Below are 22,787 nucleotides of genomic sequence, written 5' to 3' on the forward strand. Positions count from 1 at the left end.
TCTCTGGATTCCTTCCCTTGCCTCCTGTACAGTAACTGAGCAGTGCCACCAACCTGACAGAAATTTCTAAGTCTTTTAGTCTTCAAGGAGGACCTTTTTTCAGACAGTCTTTGCACCAAAGTAACTCAAGAAAATCACAAACTTTGGGTTGGGATTTGAGCCAAATTAACGTACTCTGTACCATCTTAGTTTTTGAGTTTTTTTTTTGTTTTTTTTTCCATATCAGCACTTTTTGAGAGCGCTGACAGGAAAAACGTGTGAGGTAAACTGCTAAAATTAAAACAGAATGATTACTTCTGATGTGGTAAATTCTTGTGTGTTTCAGGCAGTATCTAGCTGTGATATTTAAAGACAAACCACTGGAAATCTGGGATGTCAGAACATGCACTCTACTCAGGGAAATGTCTAAAAACTTCCCTACAGTGACTGCTTTGGTAAGGAATAGTCTTTCTTACTGTTTGTTGAATGTAATTTGTTGAGATAGTATAAAAAAATCTATGAACAAATCTGTATCAAAATGTTATATATATAGCATATGCATAAGTGCTTTCCCCCTTCCTTTTCCCTTGTCTGTTATCAAATTTGGTAAGAAAAAGAGATACTTGATGGATACTTGGTCTGCATTTTGAGTGATGGAGGGATGTGTCAGAGAAAGCAGTCTTCATTGAAATCATTATAATTAACAGAAAGTTCCCCAGTAAATTCAGGGAGTAAATGCTTGTAATGCTTCCTGAACAATTTTTCACAGGAGTGGTCACCTTCTCATAACCTGAAAAGCCTGAGGAAGAAGCAGCTAGCAGCCCGCGAGGCCATGGCCCGGCAGACAGTTGCATCAGATACTGAAGTTAGCAGTGTCGAATCATCTGTTATCAGGTATTTGTGATTCAGATTTGTATGTATCAGTTTGTATGTATTTGTATGTATCAGTTGTTTTTCCTCTCTACGCTGTTGTTCTACAGAACAGAACATTTTGAGCTGATTTTTGAGTATATATCAGGTAAAACAACTTTCTGGGCCTCCCTTTAGCTTTTAGGTGGGGAACTCTGGTTTACTGCTGAGTGGGAAAACCAGTATATCAAGTGGGACTTGTGTCTATCGCAGCCCATTAGTTACCCGGTTCTTGAAGTAAAACCTTTATTTGCCCTTTGAACTTTTCCACAAGTGTATAAATAAGTTAACTGTTGTTTCTGGTAAACTGTTTTGTAGGAAACGTGTATTTTTTTGCTGCTTCTGTGCATTAAAGAGAATTTGCCTTGCAATTCTGATTTCAAGAAAGAAAGACTTGTCTCATTGTGTTCGCTTTAAAGCTTGTTACAGGAAGCTGAAAGTAAATCAGAACTGAGCCAGAACATTTCTGCCAGGGAGCACTTTGTGTTTACGGACACTGATGGGCAGGTTTACCATCTCACAGTAGAAGGAAACTCGGTAAAAGATAGTGCAAGAATTCCTCCTGATGTAAGTTCCAATTTTCTATATAATGCTATGATATGGTTCCAAAATTATGGAAAAGTTAAAGAATATGTTTTCAGATTTATTATTTCTGATGTGCATAAAATGAAGTCTGACATGTGGGCATTTCATTGCAACAAGAGATAGAGAAGCGATTTCCACTGCTTTAAACCTAAGATTTTTCATGAGGATGACTGACATGAAAAATGCTTACATTGAATAGAATTCTTTCTGTTTTAACTGAGAAGCATTTGTTGTATTAATTTCATAAATATTTATATATGTTAATGAAATACTAATGTTGAAGTATTTGTTCCTGTTTGGCTCTGTTAATCACAATATTTTATTCTGCTTCTGAAACGTTTCCAGGGAAGTATGGGTAGCATTACATGTATTGCCTGGAAAGGGGATACCTTGGTTCTTGGAGATGTTGATGGAAACTTAAACTTCTGGGATTTGAAAGCTAGAGTATCCAGGTACGAGTGCAAATTAAGTCTGGCAAGCATGAGATGATGAGCATTAGAATGGTTTTATTCCTTCATCTTTGTCCTTCACTGTAGGAGATCATCTGTGGTATATGAGGGGAAAAATGCAAGGATTTCAGAATAAAATTTCAGAAAATGCCTACTTTATTGCAATTCTTTACATTTAATCTTTTGTATTTTCAGATGAAGTAACATTTTATCAAAGTTATAAAATTAGCTAGATATCTTTCTCATTAGGTTAAATCTGCAGTGACTTCTCAAAATGTTAAGTACGTAGTAATTTTTTCGGGCATTTAATCTTATTACTTTTCATGATACTTTGGATAGCCATCTGTGCCTGTGTGCATATATACGGATTGTTCTCCTCATTCTATACAATATGAGGATGTGTAATGTTCACAGAAAGGATTTAATTGCCCACAATGTTAGGTATGGAATGATGATAAAAATTCTTGTGCTATTTTATTCTTAGGGGGATTCCTACACACCGAAGCTGGGTGAAAAAGATACGTTTTGCCCCAGGGAAAGGAAATCAAAAACTTATTGCAATGTACAATGATGGAGCAGAAGTTTGGGATTCAAAAGAGGTAAACGTGTTGTGTTTTGTTATGTGCTTTTTTGAAAAATACACTTACTGCTTCTGAAAATCATGAAGAGTCGGGGATTAAGTTTTACCTAGTCATGATTTCTTGCTGATAGTTGTATAATAAAGTTGTATGGCTTTTCTCAGAGGACCTACAGTTCTTCTAAAACATTTTTAAGCTGTCATCAACTGAGAAGTACCTTTCACTCAGAAAGCTGACAGTGTCTCAGAGATGCTCTTTGTCATTCTCTTGTAATGTTTTTGAGACAGACATTGAAGATACCAAAGGGCTCAATATCAGAATTTTAATATTTGGACAAGAAAGTATTGTTACTAAAGATTTCTTAACTTCTGTGTATATTAAAGAGTATGTGTATGGATTTAATATATCGGAATACCAGAAAGTTAGGTAGTTGTTAATTAACATTGTCTGGCTTCTCATATTATTAAAAAATTCTGTAGTAAAGAGATGTAGTAAAGAAATGTTCAGAAATCTTCTGGGGTTTGCTTCTTAGTTCTGCCAGGGGATTGTAGTAACCATGTGGAAGGAAAGATAAATATACTTATTTTAACTTAGCCCCCTGGAGTAAGTTTAGGTTACAAAACAAGATTATTTTTTTTCTGCTCGCTTCATAGTGAGCGCTAGTTCCTAACTCAGACACTGAATTTGAGCAATAGGAAAATCTCTACTGATGGTTATAGTTGGACAGCAGATATGACCAACAACTGTGAATTGTGTAAGAGGAGCAGAATATTAATTAACCCATGAGTCTCTCCTTCAAGACCATTTGAAGAGTTTTGATGCCATTGGACATTCTTCCAGTAGGTTTTCCTCCTCTCTTTCTGGGATGAGAGAAGGAGCTTCCTACATGGAAGCATTTAAAATGCATTAGTGATTTCAGGTGAAAATCTTCCTAAATATCTGTAAAAATAATAGTGTCAGGCCTGTTATCCTTATAATCCTCTCCTTAGAACTTCTCTGTTGCCAACAACCAGTTAACCATTGTTTCCACATTTTTCTCTCAATTCCCTCAGTGCTAATGAAGAGTAATCATGCTCTATAGTTGTCGTACATTACATCTTTCTTAGCTCCATGTTTTATTCTAGAACAAGTAAAGGGAAACAGCGGAATACTGATTGCAGTGGAGGCTTTCTTAATATTTCTTTATATTTCTTCACATTAAAAATAGTAATGTTCTGTGATATTACAGAACGGTTACAAAATCTCTTAACTACTGGTTAAAATATAATTCAGGTTTTGTTTATCTCTGAGTTTGTGAACAAGTAATCACCATATTCCATAATGCTACGTTCATATTATGTCTAAATATATTTCTAGGCAAGGTCAATATTTATCAAGAAAGTTTATGAAGAGCGTGAGTTAATTGATGAGACGTTGCTTCTGCCTTGATGTCTTTATGTTAGATTAAGGATTGGAATTAACAAGGGAATGTACATTTCCACCAATTTGCCAAGGAAATCTTATTTCAGAAAAGATGACAAAAAGACCGTTATGCAGCTGTGCTCAGAAGAATTTTTTCTTAGTTCTTGATTGGAAGAAAGGACTGGTTCAGCGCAACCAAGTGCCATACTTCAAGGTTTCTAAATTTCCTACTCTCCAGAGGAGACCATCGTTAAAATGATTTATGACTAACTTCACCTTTTATTGCAAATTTTGTGGTATGCCTCATGGGCATGTGACAGAGTTTTACACTGCATGATGGAGAGCCTACTAAAAATGAAACATATCTCAACTTTTCAAGGTACAAATGGTGAGCAGTTTAAGAAGTGGAAGAAATGTCAATTACCGGATCCTGGATGTAGACTGGTGCACTTCAGACAAAGTGATTTTGGCCTCAGATGATGGGTGCATTAGAGTTCTAGAGATGTCCATGAAACCATCATGTTTCAGAATGGATGAACAAGACTTAATAGGTATGTTGATTTCTTTTTTGTTGTTGACTGTTAGATAATTCATTTTGAACGTGGACAATAAAAATGTTAACCAATTTTAATAAAAAATAGAATTGTTGAATGCAGACAATTAGGTATCCCTATAGTGTTTTTCATAGTTGCAGCTAAATTTTGTAGGCTTAGGACATGTGGGTGTTTTTTCAGTACAAGCTTAATCTCCTGAGTAAACTATATTTTTTAATATCTTACTTGGAATATAAATTAAAAGAATATCTAAAAAGCATCACTGAAATAGGTTACATTATTTTGAAATATTTGATATGTCAAAAGTCTCTTCTGTTATTTGCAGATATGAAAGGAAGTTTGTAGACTGATTCATTGCCTTTTCATAGTAGATTTTCCTACTGACTTCTGAAATATTAATGCTGTTTGACATTTTTTGTCATATGTTTAAGTAGAGAGTTAAGCAGAGAATTTAAATACTTAAGGTACTTTTTTTTTTTTTTTTTTTTACATTGTCAGTCTTAAGGGACAGACAAACTGTGTAGATAAATAGTAAATGCAGGAAATTATGAGTTAGAGAATACAATTTTTAAAGCAGGAATCAGTTGAAATAGTTGCGCAGTGAGTTGCTGTTCAAAATGAGTAATGCTTTGTCTAAATTGCTATTATACTTGTTAAATATTTTTATTCAAAGTAGTGTCAACTTTCCTGTAAAGAAACCAAGTTAAACCAGATAAATGATCAGCTTAATTACACAGTTCTTTGTGTACCTAAATGATAGTACCTTAAAGATGATTTCCACACATGCGCAATTCTGTTATTGATCTGGGAAACTCCAAATGAAAATTAAAACCAAGTCCTTGCCGTGATTTAATAAATTACAGTTTCTTTCTGGTAAGCTGCTGGTAAGTAATAACCCAGTAACTAAAAAACCTTGCTGGACTGAAAATTCTGTCAATTGACGTTGTTTGCTTTACTTGTGACAAACCACACTGGCAGTAATAACACAGACTTGCATTCATGCTTGAATATATTTGCACAGAATCTTTACGTAAATAACATTCCAAAGATATACTGCCTTGTTCTACTACTTATTAATTTTCTTCAGCTGGGGGCTTAAAAACAAGTTTCAGTGTTGTTTTGTAAGCTGACAGCCTCTTAGGTTACTTTCATTAAAATAAAATATTTTTATTTCAGCTGTCAAACAAGTAATTTGTCATGTTGTTTCTTGGACATCAAAATTCACTTCTCTGTAATCTAGCTGTAGCTTTTAGGCATTTAGCAATATCTTCTTACAAAACCCTCAGAAGTTAATATATTGCAAGACTTAAAACAGCCTGCTGGCATCTGCCTAATGCAGATAGAAGTTTTTCAGTTTCATATACCAAAAAGTGTTTTCCAATTGGTAGGAAAAAAATAAAGAAATTCTGAGTTTTAAAATGAGATTTATCAGAGTAGGTTATCTCCCAGTATAAATAATAGCACTCTCTACCATTCTGTTGAAATATCAATATATATGTAATTTGCTCATATTTATAAATTCTCACATATCAATTCGAATAATTCTTACTCAAGTGGGATTTTTTTTAAACCACAGTACAGTGTAGCATTGTACATTTTTAGGCCCTCAGTACTGGAATAACTGACTTCCATTTGTTAATTGAAGTAGAGATGTATTTTAATGGTTGTAAGTTTATTCTTTTAGTAGTGATGATAGCTGCTTAAGTACAGCAGAATGCTCAGTTTTGGACCTACCATTAACTTTTTGGCCACCCTGATAAAAGGGAGAGGTGTTTCTGAGCTACAGTTTGTTCCATGTCTTTGATGTTGGTTATCACAGGAGAGTGACCTGTGCACTTGACCTCTTGAGAACTCATGTCAAAGTAAGGCCAGGCTGCTCTGCAAGGAGTGATGGAATAATACTTGCACAGGATCATCCTCAGAGGAAAATGAGATTGAATTACAACAGTCAGTTTCACCAAGAAGCATCACCAAACTGATGAAGATAAAACAATATTGATGGATAAATAAGTCTTCGGTATTGTTACCCAAGTCCCATTCTTTCCAAGGCAGCTACTCCAAAATATTCTTATTTTTTTCTGATTCTTACAATAAAGTACCCAATAGAAAATTAAAAAAGGATGAATATGGTCTGTATGTCCTTGAGCTTGATCCCAGAACAAAAGGCTGGGGTTTTAACATAGTAGTCTTAGAGTACTTAAGAGGTTCCCTTTCTTTAGAGAAAGACATGATAGATTTTGAGGGCTTTTGTTAAACACCTTTGCTTTTACTGTTTTACTTTAAGCCCAGGCCATCTGTACAGGTTCCCTAGAGCTTGTCTAATCAGGTATTGCCAGGAAATAATTAAATTGCCTCATTATTGTACTACTGAGGAATGTGAAGTTCTTTCCTTTTTTTTTTTTTTTGGTGTTCTAAATAACTGCTTTTGTTGTGAGCATTTTGGTCAGTCCTGCCATGCCTCATTAATCTTCTTAAAGCATGTAGATTCTGGCTATGATGCACGTAACAAGATTGTGATGTGGAGAGCTATGGTGTGGGGTGTTTGTAGGAAAACATAATTTATCACAGCCTGTTTTATCAAATAAATGTTCTGTAATGTTGAACTATAAAAATTTAATGTTCTAAAACCAGGCACGCTGAAATAACGGTACGCCAGGATTAAGGTTGCCTGTGATTTAGGTGTCCTTCTGCCTCTATACTGCTATATCTTTTAATTGCAAAATCACATCTACAGGATTCCTACATCATTCAGTGCGTATGGAGTACAGGGAATTGCTGAATACTTATTTAATAATGTAACTGGTTCGTATGTGTTTTACTCCTAAGTCACTGGGTAGCATTTTCTATGGATCATCTAAACCTTGTATTGAATACAGAATTACTGATTTTTTAAATGTGTATGACACAGATAGTACTATAATTTTCATTTTGTCTCTTTGCAAATATAAACAGGTATTTAAGTTCACAACATCCCTTTGGGGCGATGAGTATTAACCCTCGTGGTATATTGCAGAAGCTACAATTGCAAAGTAAAAGTAAAATGTACATTGTGCTATATTTTGGTATAGCTGTATATATTTTCAAGCATGCCTTTGTAGTAGCAGTAATTATCATGTACAGCTGTACTTAATGACAGTATATAGCATTCCAGAAGTCTGTGACTAAATTTGATATGGAATTCTGAAATGCTCATTTGAGCATGGTTGATAACTCTGTACCTTCTATGAAATGTTGTTGCTTGAATGTAACAATAAGCTTTTATCTCTAGTAACCCATACTGTGGATATGACTGTGTGACTTACGATTTTCTTCTGGTGCTTACAAACAAGGTGGTACATTTTATGGTTACTGAACAGAGTATTATTGCATGTTAGCCACTCAACGATGAATCTTTTCCTTTTGTTTCAGAACCTGCATGGTGTCCCTATCTGCTTGTTCCAAGGGCTTCATTAGCTTTGAAAGCATTCTTGTTGCATCAGCCGTGGAATGAGAAATATTCTCTAGATGTTATGAACATGTAAGGAGACGGTTCTTTGAATCCTACTCCTACATCTTTTATCAGTCTTGTGCAAATAACTCTTGGGCAACCTTCCTCACTCTTTGGGATGGTCAGAAAGATAATAGCTTCACTTTAAAAGTAATAAATAGAAAAGGATTTAAGGTCAGCTGTTGTGTTTCTTTCAACTTTCAGTAGCCCTTAGCTATTGAAAACTGATGTCTGCTTTACAGTATTGCCAGGTTATATTACTTCAGAGAACAGTGTGTTCTCTTCATGCAAAAAGTTAATTTAAGAATAGTTAGAGTTGGTTCCCAGAGTCTAAGTGAAAGTGTCTTAACTGATGTTAATATAAAAGGTATGTTGTTACTTATAGTGAGCCATGTTTCACATCATAGTGGGAGCACCTTTCTGTATCCTTTATTGCATTTACTGTTGGTGATCAGTGACCCATAAAATTTTGTAGCTGCAATAGTTGCATAAGTATATGCTCAAAAGATTCTGCCAAACAAGACTAGCAGTATATAAGAATTGCACTCAACATAGGTAATAAACATAAAAGCTCAAATCAAATATTCACTTATTTGATACAAATAAATATGAATCATATAGCAAACAAGTTATTGACCATAAGAGAATGGTAGGTCATGGGACAAACAAAAATGAACAAAAGGAGGTAGAGGAGTCAAATTCTTACAAAATCTTCAAAAAAGGGTACGTGGAAATTCATAATGCCTGCTTGCGTTGCAGTGAGGATGAGATTACTGCTAGAAGGGCTAACTAGTTGCAGGTGCTAAGATAACATACTTTGTAGAATAAGTAAAGCAGAAGAACAGGGTTGAAGATAAGACTGCAAACAAGGAATCAAAAACAGGAATAAGAGGTTTAAAATGTAAAGGAGAGATGCAGGACAAAAATGTAATTGCTAAGCCTTCAGTATTAGTATAAGAGAAGAAGGCGGTTTAATAGTGGGCTTGATGTTGGCATATTCATTAGCATCAAGGGTAATGAATAAAAGAAAAGGGGGAAAAGAAAGATTGGTTGTACTGAGTGAAGTTGAAAGACAGCAGACAGTCTTCAATTACTATCGTGAAACTAGACAAAAATCTTGCAAGAAGTATTTTCTTAAAAATATGCTGGATTGTTTCCAGATATGCTCTTGTGTTTTTTTGACTAATAATAATGCACTTTCTTTACAGATAATACTGTGAGCTTGATAACATAAGAATCCTTCTTTTTTTTTTTTTTTTCTAATTCAGAGATTACCCAGAGAATGAAAATGTCAAAAATCTCATTCAAGAGCAGCTGAATTCATTGTCAAAGTAAGAGCTTCCTTATTAACATTTTAGTAAGGTAGTGAATTCAGATAAGGCAAAAAAAAATGTGGCAATTGACAACTTAATAAAAAAGAATGTTTTTTACTTCTCTAAATATAAGCTTTGAGTAATGACAAATATTATTTTAAGTGGTTAATTTTTATTTTTATGTAACTCCAAAAGGTGATTCATTTTATTGAGATCTTATACATTTATTTTCTCTTATTAAAAGATAAACCATAATACAAAAACAATTATTTTTTCAAATAGACAAACTATCTCAAAGTATTTTGTTAAATACTGACTCAATAGTCAAAATGTACTGTTCTGAATACATATTGTGATTGAAGTCAGTATTGATTTTTTAACGTTAGTTTACTGTAGTAGTGATTGCCAACAAAAGATTTAAAGATACAGATTAAGATTAGTATGTAATTTGTAACAGGACTATGTGGTTGTAGTTGGCTAGGCAATACTCTGTGATGTATGGTACTTTCTTGGTCTACACTGTATTGGACACTGCTACTTAAATACTCCAAGGTTTGTTGCTCAATCAACTCTCAGAGAAGGAAAGACAAACCCTTCTAAAAAATCTTCTATTGAGGATGTACTTCCAGAGTAATGTTCATGTTCATTGCTCTTCTTACATAGCAAACAGATTTTGGCATTCCATTTAAGCTATGAAAATTGAATTGGAAGCTTTTCCATTTTCCTTTTTCTCTTTCATTTAGTAGGATGGAAAAAAATAACTTAGGGTATTTTTAGCCAATCTGAAAAATATATAGAAAACCAAAATTAATGCACTGCATAATTACATAATTATTTGTAATTAATTTTGTAATTTGTAGAATCAGTGAAGATTAAGTTACAGCTTTGTATACACCCTTGTGGTTGTTTCCATTATTGCAAGAGTAAGGTGTTCCTGACAGACTCACTGTTGGTATTTAAACAGGTAGAGTGACTTACTCCTTGAGATTTCAGACATGTTGAGTTTTTTCAGTTCGCAAAAGTTGTTTTTTTAAACACATGGCATATATTATGTAACAAATGAAAAAAAAATACAGTCTTACACAGCATTTTACATATTACTTACATCTCTTTCTTTTTGCAGTGACATAAAGAAACTGTTGCTTGATCCAGATTTTACTCTGTTGCAAAGATGTCTCCTAGTTGCCAGGTAGCAGATATTCAGATAACTATACCAAATGTTTCTTAATAAAATTCTGATCCTATAAATGCATGTGAATTTGTTAAAACTTAAGGTGTCAACTAATTCCGGGTTAACTCAGTGCAGTTGCTGGAGTACTTTGTTACACGTGTATTAGAGTATTTTTCAGGACTGAACTTGAAAATTTTACATTATTGAGACTGTGTTTTATTTGATTGTTGGATATATCTTCAGTCAGTCTTCATCGTTCTTTCATAAATGCTGTAATGTAGTTAACGTTATACTTGTGCAATGACCCAAGGCATAATTCAGAATTTCTCAACACAGAATAGATTATATTGTAAACAAGGGAGGGCCTATTTTCTTATTTGAAATGTTTTTTTTCTGTCATTCTTCTGCCTAAATTGTAGCAAATTTTAGTCTGTCTATATTCGGAGATGTTTTTTCAAGCAATTATTAGTAACTTTATTGTAGTTTTAAAAGGATATTAATGATTAAATGTAAAATAATAATTAAAAAGAATCCACATATTTGTAAGCTAGACGTTCAGTGAGTTTATTTACTGTTGTAAATGTTTTTGGCCAACTTCTTACTTACGTAGCTTGCTGAATATTATGGTATAATCTTTTTGTGTTGTTTGTACCATTGATAATGCAAAATACTTGTGCCCACAATAATGCATTCTTTGGAAAAAGATATTTTAAATTTATAACAATTTTTATGTGAAAAGTACAGTCATATTTCTCATGCTGATTTCTATCTTCTCAGACTGTATGGAGATGAATCTGAACTGCATTTCTGGACCATTGCTGTCCACTATTTGCACAGCTTATCCCAGGAAAAACCTGCAAAACCAACAAATGCACCTATCCTTCAAGAACAGTTGGTTAATCCATTGGATATATGTTATGACATTCTATGTGAAAATCATTACTTCCAGGTATTTCAAGGAGTTAAAAGTAAACCAAAACCAAACCAAAACAAAATTTAATAAGAATGTGATCAGAACAACAAAACCTCAGCATTGTAGCATTCTGATTATCGTAGAGCTCTTCTTTGCACATATTTAACTTTATAATAAAACATACAACTCTGAATGAAATCACCCCCTATTATTTAAAAATAGGAAGTTCTTGGAACTTCTAAAATACTTCCTTATTTTTTAAATTGCTTGGTTCTCTCTCTTTTATGTTAATATTATCTTTTTATTAATATTATCTAATAATATTATCTTCTGTTAATATTTTTTTTCTTTTTCATGCAGAAATTCCAACTTGAAAGGGTAAATCTGCAGGAGGTGAAGAGATCAACATATGATCATACCAGGAAGTGTGCTGACCAACTTCTTCTCTTGGGCCAGGTTTGTGGGTAATATTTGAATTTTTTTTGTCCTTCTCTCTCTGTTTTATATACTTACCCTGCTCAGCTAAAGTTATGTTTGTTTTAACTCGTGTTGTTTCATAGTTGTCTTCACCCAGTGCATAGTTTTTACTGTCTTAATGCATTACATTGCAGATGCAGTGTAACGACATGGTATATTGTAATGTTTGGTGGTACTTTCTTCAGACTGTATGATTTTTATGGGAACCCAATAAAAATCTTTCCTTGCACTTTGTGACTAGAAAAGAAAAATTGCATTTTGAGTTGCCCAGAGGTAACTAAATAACAATATTGTTGGGATAATTTAGTCTTCACTTAGTATGCTCGTTTTATGTCATAATGGATATGTCTGAGCTGCTCGCTGAATGGATGAGCCTGATATGAATAGGCTGAACATAAACGACTTTTATGCCACTGTGCATTTGAGCACGTCAGCAAACATTCTATGTAAAAGGTGGCAGAAATACTTAGTCTCTACTATCCGTAGATCATCCGTAAATGCCACTGTATTAAATCATTGGGCTGGATTTTAATATGTATTTAATGTGGCTTTTCATTATTTCTGTAACTAAGCCATCAGTTTGATTGACCTCACCAAATTGACCTCTCTAAAAGTTAGGTACCTCATAATAATGAAGAGGTGGAGTGATTCATGTAATATATTAATTGCACTTAGAGACAGGTGTCTGTAGCTGGTGTAACAAGCCTCCCTGGTTCAGCTGTTTATGGAGAGGCAGCTACTCTAGAGTAGTTCCAAAATACCAGGTATTAAATCAACCTTTGAGATCCTGGCCAGTTTCTATATCTTTACAATTACATTTCTTCTGCTTATTTTAAAGGCTTCTCTTCGTTTTATAACTTTGCAAAAGATTCTGTAAACAAGGAAATAAATGTTCTGAATTAAACTTTTCTTTGGCCCATAGTAGAATTTTTAGGCTGTGATTAAGCGTTATATTCATAATGAATGTTTAAATGCTGTCCTCACTGAGGATGCTTTTCTGAAATAGAACTGTAATCATTACTACCCTGGTATATATATCTGTAGTCTGTTTTTGAATAACCTTCATTGTTATTTGTTCCATGTCTTAAAAGGGGTAAAAAGACTGTTTAAAAGTGAATATGTTATGGTCAAAGCTGTTGTTTTTTTCTCTTGCCAGACTGACAGAGCAGTACAACTACTGTTAGAAACAAGTTCAGAGAATGCCCATTACTACTGTGATTCACTCAAAGCTTGCTTGGTAACCACTGTCACCTCATCAGGTCCATCTCAAAGCACCATTAAATTGGTAGCAACCAACATGATAGCTAATGGAAAGCTCTCAGGTAAAATGTGTGTTGAATTTTGTGTTTGCTTGTATATTAGCAATTCTAATCATTATTAAAGCCAGTAATGCATCTGGGAGAGGAATACTTCCTGTTGTGTAATAGATCTTGCAAGTTGCATGTGTTGTAGTATGTTCTTTCTACAGCATTCAACACAAAAATGAGCGCTAACTTGGTTATGAAGCTCAACTTGAATCATAGAATGGCTCGGGTTGAAAGGAACCTTAAAGATCGTCTAGTCCGAACCCCTAGCTTGTTTTGATTAATTTTCATTGGCAAATGTATTTCTGGAGTAATTATCTTATCAACTGTTTGTTTGCATGGGAAGGGGCTGAACGTGTAAAACTACATATTTTCCACTTGCCTAAGTAAAGAATTATTTAAATTCAGTGTCTTAGTACTGAAGCTGAAATACAGGTTTAGTTTTCCTTCCTGTTCAGAACTTGTTTCTTGCAACTACAGATTAATTTTGCTTGATGTAAGAGATGTACATAATATGGTGATTGACCAAAAAAAGATACTTTCTATTCTGTGGACAATTAACACTAAATGGTTAGAAATTACAGTATGGACAACATTAAAATAAAGGGTTATTTATGAAAACAGTATGATATATACAGATCATTATCTTTTTATGACGAGAAATCCAGTGAACTGCTTGTCATTTGTATTTAGGACAAAGGTAAATGAACGTTTTGCAAGGTACTTCTAAGCTCTGCAGCCTAAGAAAAAGATGTGGTAACCAATACCCATGTTATATAGATAGCCAAGTGGTAGAATTTAGTTTTTCAACATCTTCGTATGCTAAGAAGGAATATTATAGAGATCCTTTTGCTGGGGATGAGTGATCTGCTCACAGTATATAGTAACTCTTTCTTCCCCTAATTATGTCGTCTATTTTTTATTTTCCAGAGGGTGTACAGTTACTGTGTCTGATAGATAAGGCTGCTGATGCTTGTCGCTACTTGCAAACGTACGGCGAATGGAATCGTGCAGCATGGCTTGCAAAGGTATGTAATTGCTCAACTTTCTGTGGTGTAGCATAAACGACCTACTTAGTATATGTAGGTATGAAGGATGCTGAGGGTGTTAAGTTCTCCAAAGTTCAATCAATCAATATATCAACTAATATCATTGTTTCTTTCCATATGTTAAGCTATAACAAGCCAATCCATTTAGCTAATATTCACAGGTTCTTCAGCCTTTTGTGACAGGACTGGGGCCTAAAAATGGTTTTCTAACTTTTGGATTTATGAAGTTGCATATAGTCACAGCAGCACAGAGTTCATTGTGAACTGCAAAAACGAATTCCTGGAAATGGATAAATAATTAGGCAGTGATTTTGTGCTGAACTCCATGTAGCATGTGTGCTGATTTTAAAGTTAACACCAACCACATACATTTGCACCAACTTCTGTTTTACTATGGCGACCTTATTAAAGTAAAAGTACCTAGACTTAACATTAATACTCTACATTAAATTATGTAATGGACAGGAGTCACTATGGATTATCTTTCCGTGTGCCTAAGAAAAGTTTCTGTTGTTTCTCCTGCAGAAAGTATGGAAAAAAAAAAAACATTCTCAGATTTTCTAAATGAGTGATTCCATTCATAAGAAAAATAAAGAAATTTTGTCTTTTAGTCTTCAGTAGATAAACATTCTTAACTTCTTAATACTTGAGGTTTTAGTAAAATCTTGTGGTAAAAAATGATGTTAATCACGTTTAAATGTCAGAGGACCTGAGTGGACTTTTTATATCTATATAATTTTTCTTTATTATATTTGCTCAAGAGATTAGTATACTATTTAAAATAAAATCAGTAATTTAAGATGATTTTCCTTCTGCCCAGAGGACTGAAAAAAGTGAAACAAAGCTCTATTTAGTTAGCAGTTGAGGATTCAAAATTGTCTTTCCCATCTCTTAAAGGTTCGTTTGAATTCAGAGGAGTGTGCTGATGTGTTAAAGCGTTGGGTAGATCACCTTTGCTCTCCACAAGTCAACCAGAAGTCCAAAGCCATTCTTGTCCTCTTGTCACTTGGATGCTTTACAAAAGTTGCAGAGATGTTGCACAGGTAAAGCTGAAACAAGACAATCTGTATTTTGTCTTGTCTAAAACTGTTATTTGAGCATTTGTGACTCAAAAGTCACAGGGAAGAGAGAGAGTCTACAGTTTGATTTCTGACATTTGTTTCTATTTGAGTGTGTTTTTCTTTAATTAACTTCAATTTCAGCGGTGTGTCATTTCTGTGGGCTTGAACTGAGCTTTCTGCTGCATTTCAGGAAATACACTGGCATTTTAATTTACTGCAGACTTTAAGATTGCTGGCACCTTTTGACCAAGCAGTAACAATTTATAGTAGCTGTGATTATTTCTCAGTGAGTTGAGCCTTGATCTTTCAAAAATATTACATCAAATGTCAGTTTCTTGAGTGCAAGGAGGAAGGGGGTGTACAAGATGCTTGGTAAGAGGGCAGTGCCAGAGTAACAGGTGCGAGGGCAGCGCAAGTTCCCAGCATATGGGAACAGTGTGGGTTGTTCCTACATACTGCCCAGGATCAGCGTAGCAGCATTCACTACTATGAGAAAAGCACTGAGAGGTATCATGATGTAGTGATGCTTAAGGCCTATGAAGCACAAAAGTGCAAAGAGCAAGGTAGACCAATACTGGAAACTGAGAATAGTGTGTGATGGGGGGGAGTGCGAGTATGTGGCAAAGGGGCAGCTAAATGGTGGTACTGATTATCCCTGGTGATGTTCAGAAGCGCTGGTCAGCCCTCCAGATTTGCCACTCCAGAGCTATGTGCAAAGTTTTTGAAAGCCTGTGTGCAAGTGTTTTGATGCAGTGTCCAGGAATATTTTTCTGTTTTCCTAACCTAACAAATTATTCTTTTCTTTTTCCTCCATTTTACAGTATGAGGTACTTTGATAGAGCGGCTTTATTTGTTGAAGCTTGTCTGAAGTACGGGGCATTCGAAGTTAATAATGATACAAATATCCTTTTTCTGAAATCCTGTTTATGCATCTGTTTACTTGCAAACAATTTTGTGTGAACTAATGTTAGATGAACTAATCTGCACAGGAATAGAACATCCTATTTTTGTTTTCCAGGAAGTGTGCATGAAGGAATTGTAAGGAAATAAGTGAAAAGGAATCACTTGCATAAATCTGTAACACCTCTTCCTCCTGATGCTCTATGAGGCCAGTGGCACTGGAAAACTAACAAAAAGTAAAAAAGAAAAAAATAAACACAGGAGAAAAAAGAACAGATGATAAAATGTTCTTTGCAGAAGTCAGACATTGTTACTTTAACCAAACTGATTTTACTATATAGTCTATCTTTTAAACACTAGCTCAGGGAAAAAAAAATCTCTTCCTTAACAACATACTGTTTTATTGACTTAAGTCTTTTATGAAGGAATCAGTTCTGAAACAGAGAAAAAACATAAAATTAAAGGTCAAGATTCAGGATGATCTGAAAATATAATAAGCATTTCAAAAGATATCTATGGTATTCTTCATTACAGTCTGCACTTCTAACCTGGTGTTCTGGAATTCTGAACAGGTGCTCTACCATTTTTATTTAGGTATATCCAATAAATAATAATGCTTATGTAGATAATCCCTGATTTGTGTTTTATGGAGTCATCACTGATGTCAACTTGTAAATTAGAAAAGCTAATAAGTCATGTTGATAACTCCAGACACATCTAATTAGTGACCATGAGCTAACAGTTTAATTTCTTTCACAATTTATGATGTGTTACGGTAGTGCTTATGCTTATCTGAAATTTATCTGTTTCAGTTTATAGCACTTCACACGTTGTCTGATAAATGCTAATATACATACAATAGTAGAATTTAAAGCAACACTTTTGTCTGTATTTTTGCTGAGAAATATTGGATTAGCGCAATTAGCACTTTCAACTTGGGAGAGCTAATGGGTAAGTTTGAAAAAAAAAATGTAATTTTATTTTTTCATGTTTGTTTTCCTTAATGCTTCATTTACATAAACTGATTCATGCTGTATATGCAGATTATGCCAGGAGCTTGAAGCTTCTGGGCTTTAAGCAAGGAGCCCTTATCTTTGCCTCAAAAGCTGGAGAAGCTGGTAAAGATTTACTGATGGAGCTCAAACAGCCTGAAGAGGAAGTGACACAAGAGTAACAATTTTACCTTCCCTGTTAAGAGGAAACTTCCTATCAAACTGGGTTGTCTATCAGATTGATACTCCACTGTGTGAAAATGAATTTTCTCTGGAATCGCTGTAATAGTTCACGTGTGTGATTTGAGCAAATGTTGTTAAATTCGTGTGGAGGCAAGATTAAGAACTGTTTTATGTTTATTTTTAAATTGTCTTCATTTTCAAGAGAGGGGAAAAGAAGGCGATGATGAAACTATACAAGAATATATTCAACTTTTTCAACTATAGTACAAATCAAACTTAAAAATATGCTGAAAGAGTTCTATACCTGTGTAAAAGTCTACTCCATTTACTTCTAAAAAATCAAATCTTTATAGTTCTTCACTACTGTTGTATTTATATGTATAAATAATTCAGTCTGTACTGTAAAAATATAAATATATTTAAAGAATAAATATAGATCACAAAACACACTGTTCTTTACTGGAAAGTCATGGATTCTCAAATCCATTTTTTCTCTTTAAAATTTCTGTTGTTTTAAATGAGTTCATTCTATTGTCATTTTCATAACTGGTTGGAATGGAATCTTTTAACAAGTTTATTTACAAAAGGCTCCTCACATTCCAGAAATTCATGAAATGTCCTTTTCTCTTTTTTTTTTTCCCCAATTAAGTCATTGTTATATTCTCTATTGTTCTTAAGTGTATGCTCCCTGCACACTTTAGGGATTAAGTTCTGCCTTGTCTTGACTGGTTAATGGGATCAAAGAATAGGAAAATAATCCTACCTCAAAAGCAGTAAGATGGGCTCCTGCATTCAGGAGGTTGCTGATGCTCTCTCCGCAGTTACTGTTTTATTTGCTGTTTGAATGTGTCATGAATTAACAGGCAGAAAAAGTATTGGATGAAGTCAGAATCGTTGGATTTTAAATTACTTTTTATGGTAAACACATCTCATGGTCCAGATACTTAAGGATGCCACCGACAGCATCTTTCCTCATTTTTGTGCCAGTATTTCAGCAGAAAGAAAACATCTTCCCACAGTATTGTAATGTTTAAATGCTTTTTTTTTTCTTTGTTGTTGTTCTTTGTTAGATGTATCTTTTCTATTTATTGAGATTCCACAACTGAAGAGTAGTGTATGCTAAAGTTAAATTGCACTTGCAAGTTGAAGATTGTGGCATGTGAAAATTAGTCTTGGCTAAAAAAGCTTTAGTCTTTAAATGAAGTTGTTGGAGCTACTGAAGTTTAGTGAAAAGAATCATAGCCTGCAAAAGGTTTCCCCTTTAAATGCAATTCTAAGGTTTTTCTACTTATAGTAGTAGCATATTTGATTCCCCTTATGTTCAAATATTTGTAAAATGCATATTCTACACTCCTTCCTAGAGGTGCACCAGCTTCATTACATCTCTTTACTTCTGTAAACCTTTTAAATCAAATCTAAAATGGGATTTCTGATGAAATTTGAAAGGTTAGGAATTTCAAGAATGACGGTTTTTATACAAATGTGCGTTTCATTGCTCTAAACACAAAAGGAAATGTTTAAACCGTAATATATCTTACATGGGTCCTGCCACATCTTACATACATTATAAAGGATGTTCAGTGTCTTATTACCAACACCTATGTAGTTACTTAAGCTTGAGAAAATAAGTGTACAATGAAGTTTGCCTTAAGTATTAACCTTGTGAGCAACAAAGTTAATCCAAATTATCTGTCATTATTATGGGCTAAATACTGGCTCACATTGAAAACTGAAACACTCCTCAATTCTTAATCTTGTTTTCAGAAGCAGTACTGAGGGACAAGGTCATCGGAGAGTTAATGTAAGCACACTCAAACTTGTTCTTTGACAAATCACATAGGATCGCTTGTCAGTGGAAGTCTGGAAAAAAAAAATCTGCTTTAATATACGCTCAGAGTTATGAATCTGATCTAACATTTTTAAAAGAAAAACATTGCAAAGGCCTTTTGATACTGAACGTTTATATACTTTTAAGTGTAAAGGTTGCAGAATACGATGTGGTATTCCCTGTTGAAACCTTTATGATGACAATACAGCGTAGAAGTGGTTGAAAAGTTTATTTAGATAATAGTGTAGTCACACAGTAACAAAAAAATAAAAATAAAAAACCTTTGTAAATCTCTGTGTGTCTTTATTTAATACAAAAATGTCATCTGTTGCACTTGGATGCTGATTGTGTAATTGTTATTTGCCTTCTGGACTGGAACAATGCTCAGGGCTAGTTTTAGTAGAGGAAGTGACCAACCTTTGTATGTATTAGTCACACTTTCCGTAGTAGTACTTATGAAATGTTTGCTTTCAGTAGCGCTAATTGCTAACCTTTACTAGAAAACAAAATATTAGTATGGGCTAAATTAAAGCAGGATATTGTTGGTGTTCTCAAATCTTGAAAAGCATGGAAATAAGTGATGAAAGTGAAGTAATTCTTTTCTGCTTTCATGCTGCCCCACAGACTGCCAGTGCAAGACTCCCTTTGCAAAATATGAAATGCATTTAGCAGTGCTGAGATCCATACCAATGAGCTCTCCTTTCACTTTTGTAGTTCAAGCAACTTTCGCTTTAGCTCTTAGGATGCTTTTGTCACATTGGCTTAGAAGTTTGTTTTTTGTTTTTAAAGTGCAGATAAACATCTGATATATAATTGGGGTTGTACAAATAAAAAAAGTTTCCAGTAACTATGATTTTAACTCCCTTAAATCCCTTTGAGAGTTTTCCTTGAACAACTGTGAATAGTTCAAGAAGCAGGTAAAATTTATAATCTGTATTTTCAGGGGTTTGCATTTTGAAGTTTCTGTCAACGTTGAAGTCTGTAATGCAGCCGTAATGATGGAATCTGTGTTTGACCATTCTTAGCAATGGAGAAACAGTAGAAGAAATGAGTTTCAAGTTGAAATAGAGACTGTTTACTCCTCTCTCTTTGAACATGAGTCTTACATTAAATAAGCTTGATTTTAGATTATCTGAGCAGATTAATTGGTAGTTATTTTAAGTTACATTTTTGAAAGGACATGACCTCTGTCTATAAGAAAGAGGAGTTTTTTGAACTAAATCTTGGGTTGTCTAGATTGAGAACTTCTAGCTGGAAAACAGAGCATGAATAATGGTGGTTACCCCTTTCATTGTATTACATGAATCATTTTAGACTTGTATGACCGGTGAAACAGCATGCATGTGATTGATCCTACAGGTGTGGGAGATGCAGAAGTCTTCATCTCATGAAGCATTCTGAAATGTGCACATCTGCTGTGTGAAGCTCATTCAGTCCTGCAGTGTCTTTTTCTTTCTAGATCTGTGTTCACATTCAGCTTGTGTGCTTACAGTCTGATTGAGATTTATGGTAAATTCTGACATGGGACTCTTGTGGTAGTACTTAGTTTTAAAAATTGAAATTATTTCAGTCTTATACTGGATGTACTAGATCTAGATGTAAATAAAAAGTCTAGAAAGATAGTATAGCAGCTAAAGTTCAGTACAACCAAGCCCTAATTAAAGTTTTCCTTGGAGCATGGTGTGCCTCACAATACAGGCAGTGTATGTAAATGAATCACATTGATTAACAGTGTCTAAAATTGCCTAACTCGGATCAACTTCTGAGGTGCTTTTCAAAAAATTAGATTATGTATGTCATATATATATATCTGCACATGTGCATATATACATTTGATTCACTAGGAAGAATCTATGGAAAATGAAAAAAATATTGCACTGTATAATTTGCTTTCAATAAAATTTAAATCAGTCTGCCAATTTATAGACCTTGCAGCCAGATAGCGGCTTATATTATATATCAAAGAAACCTAATGCAGAATGATGATGTGTTCAGTGTCTGAGTAAATATTCCTAAGAGGTTCTGTTTTGCAACTGTTGACACTAGAGACAGAAAACAAGGACGATTGCAGATTCTTTAACAGGAAAAGTGTTTGGTTTGGGTGATCACTACCTTCTCAAAATTGTATTCTAAAAGCTCAACTGAATATGTAATTGCTGGTGGGTGATAAAATAACAACACTTTGGCAAAGAGTATTGTTGTTTTTTTTTAAATTACTTTCTCTGAAGAAGTCTGCACAATTTTGATATTAATGTAAGCCCAGTAAGATAATTCACTACAGAGTTCAGGGAAAAAAAAAAAAAAAAGAAAAAAAAAAAGTTGTACCAATAGATCTGAACAGTGGTATAAAATTCTCTGGTCATGTTGATCCTGTCCCACTATAGTATCTTTGAATTGTGACTTCTTGACGCTTAAGTTGTTCAGTTTCTACTTAAACACTGAAGATGAGTCACAGCCATGCTATTTTTTAACTACCTCAGCTGCTTTTGCTAGAAGGCAGCAATTTTAAGCAGAATTAAAACAGAAACAGCTGAGTTTGGAAAGTGTTGGCACACAGTGTAGTTTCCTGCACAAGGCATGTCAACTGCTTCATTGGTCTACTGTATGAGGACTGGTGAAAACCAGTACCTACAATTCCTGTAGGAAGTCAGGAAAATCAGACAGGAGAAAAATAATTAAGCTTGCGTTGGTTGTGCTTAGGTCTTATCCTGCAAAAAAATTCACACGGAGCTGTATTTGAAAGTGAGAGAATATCACAGCAGCAATTCAGCGGGATGAGATGATGCTGTGGAAAAATCTCTTCCTCCTTGTTCAGCGTAGACAGGTGGTGACAGATGGCAAAGCTCAGCATAAACTTGTAAGAAGAGGAAAAACTAAGAAATTGGGAAGGAAGGAGAACTTAATTCTTGAATTTGTATTTCTTTGAAAGTCCTTTTTCTTAGTGTCTGGGGAAAAGAATGCTTTAAAAGGCTCCAGCAAAAATGAAGAAATGGGAGAATAGCAAAATAAAATCAGCAAATAGACCCTGCTCATGCATATGCTCAAGGTATAAAACTGCTTTACAGTCAGAGGTTTAATACAGGATTAATCATAAGGAGATTCAGTGGAACTGTGTTCTTGCCTCTCCGGGGTTGTAGTACTAAAAAATTGACTTAAATAGCCAGTCAGCATGTGTTCATTTCCCCAAAAGAAACAGTGGTGGAAGAACAGGAAAAGTATGTTTATTCAAAGAAGAGACTCAATATATTCAACTAACATATTTAAAATGCCATTATAGAAGGTAAGTGGTGCCCCCCTTTGCCTACCAGAGGAAGGGAAATTGAAGTTTGATTGCAGAGCAGCAGATGCTATGGTTGAAGCCAGTGTTGTCTGTTAGATACTCCAAACTTAGAAGGTGGTCAAGGCAAAAACATGCTTCAGAGTGACTTCATGGGCCAAAATTAATGATTTTTCATTCCGAGGATTGAATCCATAGGTTGAAAACGCTTTTTTTTTCATTTCATTGTTACCACTGCTGTATTTGGCAAATAATGACTTGCTGCAGTTCCCACAGACAAACTCCATCTCAGTGACAGCTTTCAAGAGGGTTATTCAGTGTGATAGCAGTACATATTGTTCAAACGAGATGCCGGCAAGTGCTTTAAAAAGGCAATG

General features: G+C 34.4%; 1 protein-coding gene across 5 annotated transcripts in view; it reads left to right on the forward strand.

The window, feature by feature from the left end:
- The window catches only part of WDR11 (WD repeat domain 11), a 44,587-nt gene extending 25,217 nt beyond the window's left edge, over positions 1–19,370 (forward strand). For 4 of the 5 annotated variants that reach the window (XM_040563992.1, XM_040563993.1, XM_040563995.1 and 1 more), the window contains exons 14-29: positions 326–434; positions 749–873; positions 1,308–1,455; positions 1,819–1,925; positions 2,407–2,521; positions 4,281–4,452; positions 7,864–7,972; positions 9,211–9,273; positions 10,379–10,444; positions 11,204–11,375; positions 11,700–11,795; positions 12,973–13,138; positions 14,051–14,148; positions 15,067–15,212; positions 16,052–16,131; positions 17,147–19,370. In XM_040563992.1, coding sequence (XP_040419926.1) covers positions 326–434; positions 749–873; positions 1,308–1,455; positions 1,819–1,925; positions 2,407–2,521; positions 4,281–4,452; positions 7,864–7,972; positions 9,211–9,273; positions 10,379–10,444; positions 11,204–11,375; positions 11,700–11,795; positions 12,973–13,138; positions 14,051–14,148; positions 15,067–15,212; positions 16,052–16,131; positions 17,147–17,304 — 1,930 coding nt within the window. In that variant the 3' untranslated portion in view covers positions 17,305–19,370. Of the gene's footprint in view, positions 1–325; positions 435–748; positions 874–1,307; positions 1,456–1,818; positions 1,926–2,406; positions 2,522–4,280; positions 4,453–7,863; positions 7,973–9,210; positions 9,274–10,378; positions 10,445–11,203; positions 11,376–11,699; positions 11,804–12,972; positions 13,139–14,050; positions 14,149–15,066; positions 15,213–16,051; positions 16,132–17,146 lie in introns of those variants that run through there. The other variant, XR_005821574.1, reaches the window with a different exon arrangement.
- The last annotated feature ends 3,417 nt before the right edge of the window (positions 19,371–22,787 follow it).

The sequence above is a fragment of the Cygnus olor genome, chromosome 7 (assembly GCF_009769625.2).
Source record: "Cygnus olor isolate bCygOlo1 chromosome 7, bCygOlo1.pri.v2, whole genome shotgun sequence".
Taxonomy (NCBI): domain Eukaryota; kingdom Metazoa; phylum Chordata; class Aves; order Anseriformes; family Anatidae; genus Cygnus; species Cygnus olor.